The sequence below is a fragment of the Pecten maximus genome, chromosome 11, assembly GCF_902652985.1.
Source record: "Pecten maximus chromosome 11, xPecMax1.1, whole genome shotgun sequence".
Taxonomy (NCBI): domain Eukaryota; kingdom Metazoa; phylum Mollusca; class Bivalvia; order Pectinida; family Pectinidae; genus Pecten; species Pecten maximus.
The window spans coordinates 17,089,998-17,104,925 of NC_047025.1; the positions used below are offsets into that span (position 1 = coordinate 17,089,998).

Consider the following 14,928-nt stretch of genomic DNA (forward strand, 5'->3'; position numbering starts at 1 on the left):
TATTCCCTCGAGAGAATTCATATGGCGTGATCAAAAGTGCTATTGAAAGCATCCAATTTTTAACCATTCTGACCATTGTGTTTAAAAAGCGTGCTAATTGTAACGGTTCCAATACACGAACAGGTTTAGATATCATAATCAACTTCATCTTGTTGGTAAATAATACATAAGCCCGTTATGAATGTAGACAGTACATCGCTATCAAGCATCACGATATTTGAATATTTTTACTAGTATGAGGGCGCCGTCAGTACAGATATACTGATTTCAGATCATCAGGTACAGTGTAGCTGTCAGTACAGATATACTGATTTCAGATCATCAGGTACAGTGTAGCTGTCAGTATAGATATACTGATTTCAGATCATCAGGTACAGTGTGGCTGTCAATTACTTCAGGTGCTACAGAGTTGTGGGGCTCTTGAAGTGGTCAGCATCAACGGTAAGAAATTATTTATATTCTCTACACATCACAAAAAATACAAAGACTTATTAATAAGTGAATGGTAAAGCTGGTGAATTGTCTATGTCGATGAAAATATTGGTTTATTAGTTTTCCACCAAAAACACATCTAACACACACAAATTGTTAAAATTCCCAAGAGTGAAAATAATTCATTTTAAAATATTTTGTTCTCGTATTGGCGCAATTCAACTTAAATTTCAATCAACGTCACGGACGTGCAAATGTGAAATGACCATAAAATGTGATCAATTGACATCTGTAAAAACACATTTCAATGTGATAATATAAAGCGAGCATAAAGTAATATAAAATAACATTGGTCTGTGATTGTAATTTAAATTAAATCGAAATAGTTCAATATGATTAAAACTTAATGACGAGTTTTATAAAAGCTCATATGAAATGATTACAAAAAGATTTTTTTTTTTTGTCACCAAACTCATAATGTCATAATATAGTTTTGGTCTTAAAACGCAAGTAGTTGTATTTTGGCTTGTTTGAAATAAGATCATCAAACACTTTTAGTATACAAAATAAACGACAACTATTCAACGTCACGTTTCCTTTTTAACGCCGAAAATAGCGAATATTTTACACCACGAACATAAACATTCAACACATACTAAAATTCTTTAACTATACAAACCATATATGTTCCATGGGTAGCCAGATCATCATAATATACAATACTAATACACTAATAAATATCGATTGTTTCTAGTGAGGATGATCAAATGCAAACAGTATTTTTTCATTAAGATAATGCAATGTTGTTCTTTTCAGGATAGAAAATGACAAAGGTAGAAGATTTGCCCAAAAACGTAAGTCGACTAATAAAATCAATACAAGCCACCTGTTCTCTGTTTCAAACAATGTAAACTTTATTGATTTACAAAAATTGCGAAACAAGTTATATTAACTTATATTAATCACTCGTGTTGGCCCGGATGGAAGCGCGCGAGGGGTTTCACTGAGGCAGTTAACCGGAGTGCCCGGGGAATACCCACGTGGTCGGGCAGGTGACCCCATTCCTAAGGGTTTCTCAGAGTATTACTGGAGTAATGTATAATGTCTGGGCAGCGATCCTGTTATTCTTTCCAATGGGAAATTTAAAGTTGAGGACTGAAACTCGGGTTGGCATATGGAATTATGTTAGCTGGGGATTGTGTTATGCTTTTCTATGGGAAAATTGAGAGTAACAAAAGTGTTATTACGGTGGAGTGTCATTGTAGTTAAAATACAGCTTACCGTCTCTTCTCGTGTGTCTGTTATCAAATGTCATTTTACTAGCTTTTTACGAGGTGAAATTTCTGAACAGTTTATGTCACATGAATGAAGATCTACCCCATTCGGCTGCACAGTTAACCATTGAAGTTTTAGACAAATGTAAAATTGAGAAAATTGTGGGAAAAAAGTTGTTTGTTTGTTTACATGGTAGAATAAACATTTCCAGCTCCTTAAACAAGGTAGAATAAACATTTCCAGCTCCTTTCCAAAAGTTGTGTGCAGTCGTCCTTGAAATCAGCTTTATATATCTTTATGACAGACGAAGTGTGATAGGGATAAAACTCGAATTTGTCATTGTGTTTATCAGGTATGAATGACGGTCGGGATATAGGTGATATGTTGTTTTAGCTTTCATCTAAACACATAATTGATAAAGGTATTTTAAGATAGCCATACATTGCTATCAACACTGTGTTTTTGCTATAATCTTTACAGCAGAAAATACTGATTGTGTAGTTCCGACAACCAGTCCTATATGTTTAATGAAGTTATCAATTTGACCTGCTCGCAGTAGGTGACCGTTCTGTGGGTTGCAATAGGATCGGGATTTTGGTTCTGTCCTTTCTTTTTGATATTGATATACCTTGAAACCTTAATTGATTTGACGTCTCATAACAGCATTTGCGAAATTTTCCTCTCGAAATCTCGGAATGTCGTCGGGCAAACTTTACCAACAATTCAATGTACGTTTTCATCACGACTGCCCCTACCTATGTACAGGTGATCACTGACTGGGTCAATCATCAAACATGAAAAAAAAACCATGAAAATGTGGCAATACGGGCAATCCTTTAACCTGACCCAGAATCCTGAATACCAATGGTGCACATGTTCGTTGTGATCTTTGTATCCAATTTCGGGATTAAATAAGCGATGTAGATATGGTATGTTTTAAGAGACTTTTAACGGGTTCAACTAAGTGGAATATGTTTAAAGAAAAAGAATCGTACTTAAATACTTCCTCGCATTTCCAAATCTTATAGCTTTTTCCACTCTGGAAAATTTGATTTTCTTAATCTGATGTTTTTCGAGAACTCGTACCCTGGTCACCCTGTCACCTTGGTCTAATCATGTCAATATGCAGGTATGTATTTTATAAGTGTTTCATCTGAACAGCATTTTTTGTTAATGTTCCTTTCGCTATAACATAACAAGAGGCCCATGGACCTTAACGGTCACCTGAGTTTTGAAATATTTCTGTAAATTTGACCCCTGGGGGCCAATAAATGTATACCAGCAAACTGTCTTCCAAAACTGCTAATTCCAATAGAAATGTCACAGTTGATAGTCAAAAATGTGATTTCCTTATATAAACAACAGCAAAGGGTACCTCCTCCAAAGAGGCAAACATGAGACCCCAGGGCCATGAAATTCACAATTTTGGTAAAGCACCTTAAGACCCATCCACCTATGAAAAGTATTTGATTCTATCTTATTTGGGTCTTGAGAAGAAGATTTCAGAATTTTCAGCTAATTACCCCTTTTTTGGCCCCGCCCATCAGTCCCTGGTGGTCAGTCAGGGCCAACATGTGCATACCATCAAACTGTCATCCCATGCTGATAATGTTAACCAAGTTAGAATGAATTCCAATAGAAATGAAACAAATGCTAATCAAAAATGTAATTTTCCTATATAAACTATAGTAAAGTTGACCCCCTCCCCAGGTGCAAACATGAGACTCCAGGGTCATGAAATTCACAATTTTGGTAAAGCACCTTAAGACCTTTCTATCTGTGAAGAGTATTTGATTCTACCATATCTTGAAGTTGAGAAGAAGATTTTTGAAATTTTAGTCAATTTGACCCTTATTCGCACTGCCTTTCGGGCCCCTGGGGGTGGGGACCATATAATTCACAATTTTGGTTGACCTTTGGCCATAGACGCTTTCTGCCAAATTTCAATCAATTGAGACTTTATCTCAGGTGACCTAAAAAGGGCACGATGGAGGCAGATTGGTTGTGGTGTTTTAGGGATATGGTAACATTGTGTTATGATGCATGGAAAGAAGGATTATCCGGATGTCTTGAATTTGATTTTATGTGTCTGTAGCTAAGACTGTGTCCGTGTCATGTTCTGTAATCTGCAGCGATGAGGATATTTGTGTTAATTGCTATTTTCTGATTATCATTTTAAGTCTATGAGAGTGTATTGGTCTGCATGTCTGTAGAATTGACCATTATATTTACTTTGGTAGCATGTCTGAAATTGAGCTTATGTTGTGATATGTGGTTAAAATGGAAAAAGAGAAACATTTCTGGAAATATCTTGGACAATATACCTGCGAAGAAAAGACATTTTGCTTTATCTGTGTTAACAACTGAATGCAAGTTTTGAATTTTAGCATATCGCCAGTACAGTGGAGAAAGAAAACACAGACATCGAGATAGAGAACACAGGGGAAAATGGAGCGGGAGATGTGAGTAGAATTTTTTTTTTTTTATTCAATTTTTTTCCACATAACCACATACATCTATACATCGCATATGTAATTGGATATATTATTATTCACATTACAACTTAGTATTCAATGACAATTTTAAATAGAATATATAAATTATCATTATATTCCTAATATGAATGTACAATACATTACACATGTAAAAATGAAAGGACATGTATCTGTTGTTACCTCACGAAACATGGTAAAACTTTAAACAGAAACCCATTGTTTTAGCAATAGATAAAAATTGAGTAATTTACCAGCCAGCTAATTTGTTAGCTTTATATTTTACCTTTTCCTTCTTACTGACCTTATCTTTATATTCATAATATGCATGTACATGTAAAAAGAAAAAAATCTTAAGGTTGATCATTTCAAGATCGATCTCGTCGCTAATAATCAGGAAAACGTTTTCCGATAAATAGTTAAAATATAGCAATGGATCAGAAAAAAATATAGTTAAAACAAGCAATGAATCAGAAAAATATAGGAAAAATATAGCTATGGATCAGAAAAAAAACTATTGTTGATAAAACACCTTCACATTTCCGGAGAGTACTATACAACAAAATGCATACATATAATTACCATTGTTTAGCATTTTGGTATCCGAAAATTAGCTTATACGTATTGATTGTATTAATAATAGTGATATTTGGCATCAGGTTTTCAAGTCTTGATGCAGTGAAGGGAAAACAGAGAAAAAAATGAATTTTAAATTTCAGCATTGATTTGAGGATACAACAGAAATAAACGAAATGATAAATATTTCACCTTGTTTTGGAAGTAAAATTATCAAAACGCATTCTTCTAGTTTAGCTAAGCTTTGTTGGTCTTCATCAGCTTAAAAAAATCTTTCCCTTCTCATGAGCTTGGGACGGTTATCTAAAATGAATACAGTCGACTTTTCCCAAATTCCACCTCTATATAACAGATTCGCGTATACTGTTTCGATTCCGAATGTCACACGATTCGCTTATGTAAATGTCATTCTCTGTGCTTCCTTGACTAGACTCTATTCTAAGGTTTAGTAATTTTTTATGACTGGTATTATATTTTGATATTTTCTATGTAGAACGCTGCGAAACCGAATATAGGTGCTGTATGTATATTCTGTTAGTTTATTTTTTAAAACAACAACGTGATTGAACTCACGAATTTATATTTTTGACAGATTCCTGCCGAAGACAGTGCAACAGAAGGTAACACAAAGTTAAAAGAAGTTCTGGTCGAATTAGCGATGGGCACTACCATTCATGGTGTAGCCAATATTGTGAGCGCCACAAAGACTTACAAAAAGCTGCTATGGCTCAGTCTTTGGATCCTGGCATTGGTGGGATACTGTTTCCAGCTGTCACAGATACATAACACTTATACAACGGCGCAAAAGACAACAACAATGGACTTACAGTTTGGAGTTTTAAACTTCCCAGGGGTGACATTTTGTAACCTGAATCCGGTAAAGAAATCTTTGCTGAGGGAAACACCACTGGACTTGCAGCTATTTCTTACAATTTCAGAGTCTGTGGTTAGTTGCTTTCTTACACACAGGTATTTGTTAACAATATCTACGTAGTTACATTCGCGGATCTGAATGCTGCCGTGAACAAGATAACCGTGTGTTAAGGACAATAGTATCCAAAGGCATGACTTTTACATTATAACGCATGCAATACTTAAACTAAAATTATTTAGTTAAGAAACGTTTAAAAATAAATAATATGGAACAACGGTACAAAAACAAACGAGTGAAGTATCGTGTTAAAGCTGTATAACATTAACCATCTTAAATGATTTTTTATACTCCTAGATGAAACTGTATTCGGAGCCCATTTCTGTTGAAATTGACAGAAATCATCCTGGCTTTCAGTTCTTGAACAATTTCGAGAAACACGGATTTAATACAGAAGGATGGGATGTACTAAGTTATATTCCCACCGATCCACTTCAAACCAGAGACATATTTATTAAGAGTGAAATCAGTAAGATGAACAGGTATGTAATGGCCGGTAATTGCAACCAACACCGAATTGCTCAATCCAACTTTCTCCTTTTTCAAATTTCCTATTGAAAGGTAGTAGCTTCCCTGCTTTCACAACGTTATGGACTTTTATTAGCTTTGATGCGAAAACCTTTTATTAAGTTGGTATGAATGTTAAGTGTAAAATAGCACGAAGAAAATTCTAATCCATTATAGGTTTTTTTTATATATGTTTTTTATAGGAGCACGGTAGAGAGAATAGGCCACACCATTGATGACATGCTACTCCATTGCTCCTTCAACAGCATGATATGTAACTCCAGGTTAGTTTTTTCAGCATGACAATAAAAGTACAATGTAAAAAGTTAATAGAATGTTCAAGTGTAACACGGTATATCCGGTCTACACCGTAAAATTATTACTATAATGTTATGGAGTGTCTAAAGCCTCTCTGATATATTTCAAATAAGGCTTAATTATAATTCTACGCCATTACATCTGCCATCGCGATATATCTTCATTTAGACTATAATTAATTTTTCTTTGTTTTCATGGTAAATACTCAAATGTGATTGGTCGAAAAATTCTTTTCATTCTTCTATATTTACATTCCAAATGTGGTTTGCTGATATGAACATACCAAGTGAAAACAACAAACATATGACCATGAATACACTATGAAAACCGTATGAAAACATTGTCTCTCGTGCAAATCGGGTCATGTTAATACGCCATCGACAGTAAGACAGGAAGAGTAGCTTCCCTTGGATCGATAACGTTGGTACGAGATTAGTGTTAAAAATATTGAATGATTGTATTTAATATTATTTTTACTTTAATACTTCTTTCTTTTTGTTTTATACAAAATTAAACAAAAAAGACCGGAAAATGCGGAACGACATTAAAACAATGGCGTGGTGCATAGGCGGGTTCTCCCGGCTGTTCTAATAATTTGGCGTTTCGTCGTATACATGACAAATTTTTCTTTTTAATAAAATTTCTCGTTTTCTCGATATAAATTTTTTAAATCAAGGTTATGTAAATATATGAATTGAATAGATTTTTTTAAATTTTCATTGCGGCTATGAATACCAGTAGCTAGCTACTGGTGTTGCATATTGATTTGAGAAAAAGAATACCATTTAAAACCAGTAAAAGTGTACATAAAACATGTTTTAAATTAGAAAATCATTTTCAAAAATTAATTATAAGCGTTGATGTCAATTTTTTTTAGTTTCATCGGGGTATGAAACAAAATTTTTTCATACCCCGATGAAATTTAAAAAAAAATGACATCAATGCTTAAATGACTGTGACTATGACATTGCCCTAAACCTAGGTCTACATATAGTCTGTAAAGTAGAATTACATTACGTAATTTCAAACAACTTTGTCAGTTCTGTAGATAAAGTCTTTTAAATTATGGCATTACCTGTAATGAATCGACTGAGTAATTTCCATACAGTATAAACAAATGAAATAAAGGCTAATGATTTCAAAATTCTCTGGCGCCAATGTTTGGTAACTTGGGTTGATTCAGAACAATGAACGACTGAGGTCGTTGGCCTTCTGCAGTTTACATAATTCTATGTATATTTTTTCGGTATTATCAACATTAAGCACAGATCTTAACACGTCATCGTGTTTTATTATTGTTATTTAAGATTGATGTTGACAGTAATTTGCGAAGTGTTGTGTTTCAGTTTTTTCACACCAATTAGCAGCACTCGGTTCGGGAATTGCTACACACTCAAGTCCGACCAGCTCGTCACAACGGTACCCGGACCGCCATACGGTATCTATTAAATAAACCGATTAACTGTAGTCACTAATTAGTTACTGGTTTAATTGATGATGGTTTGCCTTTCTGGTCCAATCAGACGTATTTTCATAATGCACGCTTGCACAATATATCAGTCAGATAATACAGTAATGTCATCAGTCATACATACTACCTGATGACGTATCAGATCCTGTCTCACATTGACAGAACATAAGGAACACGCGTGTTTGTTGAGGCTATAAGACTAGAAGGGGTGAATATGGTATCTTGGTAATGATGTTTATTTGGTACAGACGATGGAACTTTTAGCATCTTTGTACAGGGTTTGGTTTGATATTGATTTCGACACTATTAATATACCAAGGCCATTAAGATGGACGTCCAAGAATGGTGGGACTACTGACGGGCACTTTTACAGTGCCCTCACACTGAAATGCTCATTATCCGGCCACATTATACTGACAACTGGCAAACCAGTTTGCCAACTTCAAGACAAAGAGCAATGATACCAGTAATATATACTCTGGTATGCATCGGACAGGCATCGCTACTGTCAATACCTCTTTGTAATAACCAATCAACAACATTTGCCGTTTGATAAATTTGTAGTACCTGTAGTGGTATGTCACATATTTTTGTTCAGTAATGTGCTATTTTTATAAATGTACGTCACCATGCTGAACTGCCCTACAGCTGGGGCATAAGGATTGTTGATTGTACATGTTGCATTCATCGCATGTTTCGGAGGGAGCGACTCTTTAACTTCTCTTCACTTAGGCCTTCGAGCGTTCGCCCTTGTGAGAAAAGTTTTGGGTTAGGTCCCATTAATAAAAACAATAAAGCAAGGAAACGTATCCTATAATCATATTGATATTATTATTACAAATGTATTAAATAATCAGGCATAGGCTTTCACATTGAGATGCGTTCAATAGATATACTGACTTATCAGTTGAAAATAAAATGTATTAAGGGTTTGGTAATAATTATAATACAGGTTTGACACTGGTATTGGATATGGAGACTTACGAATACGTAAGTCCGTCTAGTAGTGGCAACGGAATCAAACTGGTGATACACGAACCAGACTCTTATCCTTTCGTCGAGGAGCAAGGAGTGAATGTAGCGCCTGGCAGAACATCCATCGGTTTGAATCGCGTAAGTAACTGACATTCCAGTTCAAACTTGGGGGGAAAAAACCCCAAAAATTCAGTTAAATCAGTGATTTTTAAAAGCCTATGAATCCCTACTATGGTGCAATGTGACAGAAGTAACTTAATCAATTTTAGTAAGCAGTATGGCTTACTTTCAGGAAAATTCGCAAAAACGTTTCCGGGGAGGGGGCAATTAGCTCATTTGTATCATATGTATTTTTTCTGAGTTTGCGGTAAAAGATGCATATTTCTGAAAAAGGCCCCAGTGCTATATACAATTGTGACCATAACAGCATGGATATATTTTTGGCTTGATGATTTAATTATTTTAATTAAATTCAGTTTTTCGTATTCTGTTTTTTAACATATCGTTTTGATAATATTTACAGATAGAAATACAGCGATTGAAACATCCACATGGGAACTGTGAAGATCACAAAGATTATGTCAACCAATACGGGATTGAGTATTCAAAGATGGTAGGATTCAGGAATTATATTAATTTTTGTTCGTGTCCTATCTAATTACAATATAACCTAAGCTATTGAAAGTGAGCGAGATTCACCTTAAACATCCATCCTTAAATTGCTGTTTTTTATGCCAGAACCCCTCTATTCCTCATAAGAGTCATGCTTTGTAAGATTGATTGACCATAATGGTGTCCTAAAATATTATTGACTGACCATAAAGTTGTCCTAAAATATTATAGACTGACCATAACTGTGTCCTCTGATATTCTAGGCTGACCATAATTATGTCCTCTGATATTATTGGCAAACGATAATTATGTCCTCTGATATCATTCACTGACCATAATTGTGTCCTCTGATATTATTGGCTGACCATAATTGTGCCCTCTGATATTATTGGCTGACCATTATTATATCCTCTGATATTATTGACTCATCATTATTTTGTCCTTTGATATTATTGATTTACCTATATTGTGTCCATTGATATGCTTGATTGACCAAAAGTTTGCTCTCTTAAACTTTTACGTTATTTTGTACCATGATTTTAATATATATTTATCGTTTTGTTCAGGCATGTGAGCAGCTTTGTCAAGTGACACTTACACAGGACATATGCGGCTGTATTCCGACTATTGTGTCAATTGATCCATCCATCGTCACCAGTTTTTCTAAATTCTGTGGAACGATGGACAGTTTGTATTTGAGCCTATCCATTTATAGTTACCTGACGCTCAGTAGGAATTGAAGTATGCGCATTGTGTTAATTCTGTATAGACCTCCATAATATCCCATTTATATAATTTCCTATGTGCCTTCACATTTGTATCATATATCTAACTTCATTAAAATAGTGTCGAGCAACAGCGCATTATTAAAACGCATTCAGTTTATATATACATATAGATAGATATATATATTTCGAATCTATGAATATAATCATAAATCATGTGGCTGTCACATTCGTGTTTGGAATCCAATCACTTACGCTTTTCTCCATTACAGTTCCATGTGCTATACTTGTCAGACAGGCACAAGTGAAAGGCGATTTGTACTGCCCGTGTACTAACCCGTGTTTGTACGTATTATTGTCGTTTATCTAATCTGGTATAAACTGAAGATTTCAAATAATTGTGGAATATACTGAATATATAGCAACATTTTAATTCAAAATAAATGAATGAATGAATAAATAAATATATGCCATTCATATGATATGACAATGCATTGAGGTAAGTAGTCAAATGACCGTAATAATATCCGCACATTTAAAGTAAAGAAAATTATTTATAAAGAAGGCAATATGACATTCCTGTCAACTAATGACAGTGTTATTAATGCAGACATGTGACGAAATAATTACTTTTCATTCACAGAGAGAATGTTTACACTAAGACAATATCGAGTCATAGCTGGCCCCGACAGGAATATCTGGTAAGAAATATGTATCCCATCCGTTATTGATTATTTTTATTATATTTGACAGGCCTATGATAGGCAATACGTTTTTGTCATGAGTAAATAATACTCTTTGATAAAATTGTATATGATTGTAATCCTCTCTATTATTTCCAATTGTTTCACTTATTTGAAACCATCACATCAATGTGTAAAATCACATTTTAACGATTATTAGTTTATGTTACGAATTCATACAATAACATTCATTATCCTTTATTTTTTGAACGCAATATCTATTGAAGAAATTAATTCGTAAATGAAATCAGATATTTGTTACCACATTTAATACCTTGTATTTTAGATTTAATGATTTTCAATACTAATTTTTCAACAGATTCATGAAATTATACCTTTGATTTGTGAAGATACAGAACGAGCAAAGAAAGTAGTCAATATCACGGGATACACATGCGAAGACTTTCTTCTGATGGATCTGCCCGAAGACTCCATTCAAGCGTATGTAATATATGCAGAACGATTGGTTAGCATTCAAATGATTAGGTGTGGTCGAAAATAATCATGGCATATTGTGTAGTCTTTCCTGTCTTTGTATTTCTCTCTTCACACCTATCTGCTTTCTTTGGAAACTGCATAAACTATTTACTTACTGCCTTTAAATGCTACGAAGATTAACATCTTCAACATGGCCCATAACAGGATTGGTATCTAGGAATCACCTAACGAAGAAACTCACAAAAAGGATCAAATAAAAGATCCGATCCCAAGAGTGTTTGGTTTAACGTCAGCGTAATAGTCATATAAGGACGATAGCATCACCAAAAGCCAAGGTCATTTTAGGACAATGGCATCAACAAAAGCCAAGGTCATATAAAGACGATAGCATCACCAAAAGCCAAGGTCATATCATGACGATAGCATCACCAAAAGCCAAGGTCATTTTAGGACAATGGCATCAACAAAAGCCAAGGTCATATAAGACGATAGCATCACCAAAAGCCAATGTCATATAAGGACAATGGCATCAACAAAAGTCAAGGTCATATAAGGACAATGGCGTCAACAAAAGCCAAGGTCATATAAGGACGATAGCATCACCAAAATCCAATGTCATATAAGGAAAAAGACATCAACAAAAGCCAAGGTCATGTCAGGACGATGACATCACCAAAAGCCAAGGTCATATAAAGACGAAAGCATCACCAAAAGTCCAGGTCATATAACTATAATGGCATCACCAAAAGTCAGGGTCATATAAGGACAATGGCATCAACAAAAGCCACGGTCATATAAAGATGATAGCATCACAAAAAGCCTAGGTCATATAAGGACCATGGCATCACCGAAAGCCACGATTATATAAGATAGCAACACCAAAAGTAAAGGTCATATAAGGCCGATGACATCATTAGCTGCCAAAGGACGATTGCATCGCCAATATCCGACGTCATTTAAGGACGATTGCATCACTAAGTTCGCTAAGTTCATATAAGGACGATGTCATCACTAAGTTCATATAAGGGCGATACCATCACTAAGTTCATATAAGGACGATACCATCACTAAGTTCATATAAGGACGATGCCATCACTAAGTTCATATAAGGACGATGTCATCACTATAAGTTCATATAAGGACGATCTCATTATCAGCAGTTAGTTAAGGTTATATCAGTATGATATCATTTACAATCAACAATATGATCGTATTTCCTATACGTGATGCATGCATTTACGGAATTGAAACTCCGTTGAAACTTTATTCGTTATCAAATTCATCAATATACCTATATTATATGAATACATAATATGTATACATCATTTGTAATTCATCAATGAATAGTGTATATCTCCTTATTGTTGTTGTGTTAATTACAGCTTCAGGGACAACTTTGTGAAGTTGGATGTCTATTTTGAAGACCTAAACTACGAGCACATAGAGGAGGTCCCTTCTTATGATGTGAGTACAGAATTCCTTCAACATCTTATTTCACATTGTAATATTCTTGCCTCATTTAACATTATGTTGGTCTAGTCATTCAACAACGCTAACAACATGTTTTTGTTGCCAAGTGATTTTCGGTATCCATTTCGTTAAACAATTGATAAGTACATAGTAAACAACAATATCCGTTTGTTTTTTGTTTCTCTCTTTTTTTTTCTTTTTTTTTGACAGGTTCCGGAGGTTTAACACCATTTCTAGCCAAAATTTCTTTGAAGCTAAATTAACTTACTAGGTTCGAAACAAAACCTACCGGTAATTGTAATTGGTTTGATTCCAGATATATCAGTTTCTCTCGGATATTGGTGGAGCTACGGGACTATTTGTTGGAGCATCGGTCCTGAGTCTGGTCGAGGTGGTCCAGATTCTTGTAGAAATAATCAAATATGCTGTCTGTAGACATGTAAAAAAGTAGTTCTGATCCAATTTTGAATTCGATGGGCATGTAAACCATGAAATTTGACCGTGATATCAGTTGATGATGCCTATCGAAATTGCATATGGAATGCAAAGAATTTAATCTGACGTTTTCCAACTTTATATGGAAGGAATTGCATTTTCTTCTTTCATTCATTGCATAAAGGATGACTTGTTTGACCAAACCGATTAGTTTGCATTGTGAGCTAATTGCCACTATGACTGTTACTGAACTTTACGAAGGAAATTGACTCTAGTCTAGCATATGTCTGCTGCTCGTCGATATGCCTGATGTTTTGGTTGTCAAGCCTGCTTCCCATTTTGAGGATGTGATTTAACCTGGATTTGACCTAGATTTGCAAGCATATGATGCGTAAGTGACACGGAAGACGCTTACTCTGCTAGAACACATGGTCTTGCTTCCATATATGTTCCTATCTAAAGAACAAGGAGAAATACTTTTTGTCCTGTAGTGGTTTACGTTTGTTTAAAGTTAGAGTCATCAATTTATTTACACATTGGCATTATTTTTGTTTTTGAATTTCAAAAAGCAGAGTGGATGATTAAAAGGCAATACAACAATAAAAGTTTACTTTGACACATAAAACAGAAAACTAATTTGGCTTTATTTTCGCTAAATGAATTTCACACGGACAACTGTTGTAGAGAGACAATCAAGGTATTAATTAGTAGATTGCATCATGACATTTGTATGTATTAATTTTCAACATTCCTGAGATCACGTTTCAGAAATTAGTCTACAATCAGCTGACATTCTCTCATTGTCGTCACATGATGTTCAAGTATAAGACTACCTTTATCAAATTTAAACCCTCCTCTTGAATAAAATGCGATGTGCAATTTCATAAACTACAAACAACATTCTGCAATTGACAGATTAAAGACAGGTACCTATAAAGCTGAGCATTCTATTGGTACTAGTGTACGATATGTTAAAACGAAGAGTTAGAGACTAGATCGGTTATCGGCTTTAAAGCTAATGGAGTAACAAAGGATCAATCATAAAATTATATCTAATCCACGTTAATGATCAACATCTGGTAGAAAGCGTTTTAATAATATTTCGAATAAAATGATAATAATTACTGTGGTATTGATAACGTGAAGTATCAACATGCAGGAATCATTGTGCCTTAGTAGAATTGTTAATTCAGACGAGAAGTTCCATCAGTAAGTTCCTCTCTGCATCAGTAACCTGTGATATGCTGCTATAAACAAAGGTATTTTAGGGTACAAGAACAGTGTTGTTGGTTGTTTTCCAAGACAGGATTGGTTTCCGGGTGTGACACTAAATACAAATCATAGAATATTTCAAACCATTAGAATAGAGAAATGAGATTACGTACGTAAGTATGACGAGAAGACAACAAGATTGAAAAGTGTTGTGTTTATCTATGTTCATGGAAACTTTAAATTACTGATAGATCTAAATCTCTCAAACAGATAATCAACCCCATAAGCAGATGTAATACCCCATGTTTCAGTGTAG

General features: G+C 34.6%; 1 protein-coding gene across 1 annotated transcript; it reads left to right on the plus strand.

Moving 5' to 3' along the window:
- Positions 1-225: 225 nt before the first annotated feature.
- LOC117337031 (degenerin mec-10-like) lies at positions 226-13,934 on the plus strand. The gene is made up of 15 exons (XM_033897780.1): positions 226-441; positions 1,249-1,286; positions 4,095-4,169; positions 5,368-5,721; positions 6,004-6,188; positions 6,417-6,497; positions 7,878-7,969; positions 8,955-9,115; positions 9,501-9,590; positions 10,156-10,276; positions 10,587-10,659; positions 10,958-11,015; positions 11,377-11,498; positions 12,878-12,959; positions 13,282-13,934. Exons 2-15 carry the CDS (start codon positions 1,257-1,259, stop codon positions 13,414-13,416), a joined length of 1,659 nt encoding a protein of 552 aa, XP_033753671.1. The 5' UTR covers positions 226-441; positions 1,249-1,256; the 3' UTR covers positions 13,417-13,934.
- Positions 13,935-14,928: the final 994 nt, after the last annotated feature.

What these genes read in the sequence shown, in the direction of transcription:
- LOC117337031 (XM_033897780.1), top strand. Translation starts at nt 1,257, where the DNA reads ATGACAAAGGTAGAAGATTTGCCCAAAAAC. An exon ending in CATCCATCGGTTTGAATCGC is followed by an intron (nt 9,116 to 9,500) that starts GTAAGTAACTGA and finishes TAATATTTACAG; the next exon opens with ATAGAAATACAGCGATTGAA. An exon ending in GGCCCCGACAGGAATATCTG is followed by an intron (nt 11,016 to 11,376) that starts GTAAGAAATATG and finishes ATTTTTCAACAG; the next exon opens with ATTCATGAAATTATACCTTT.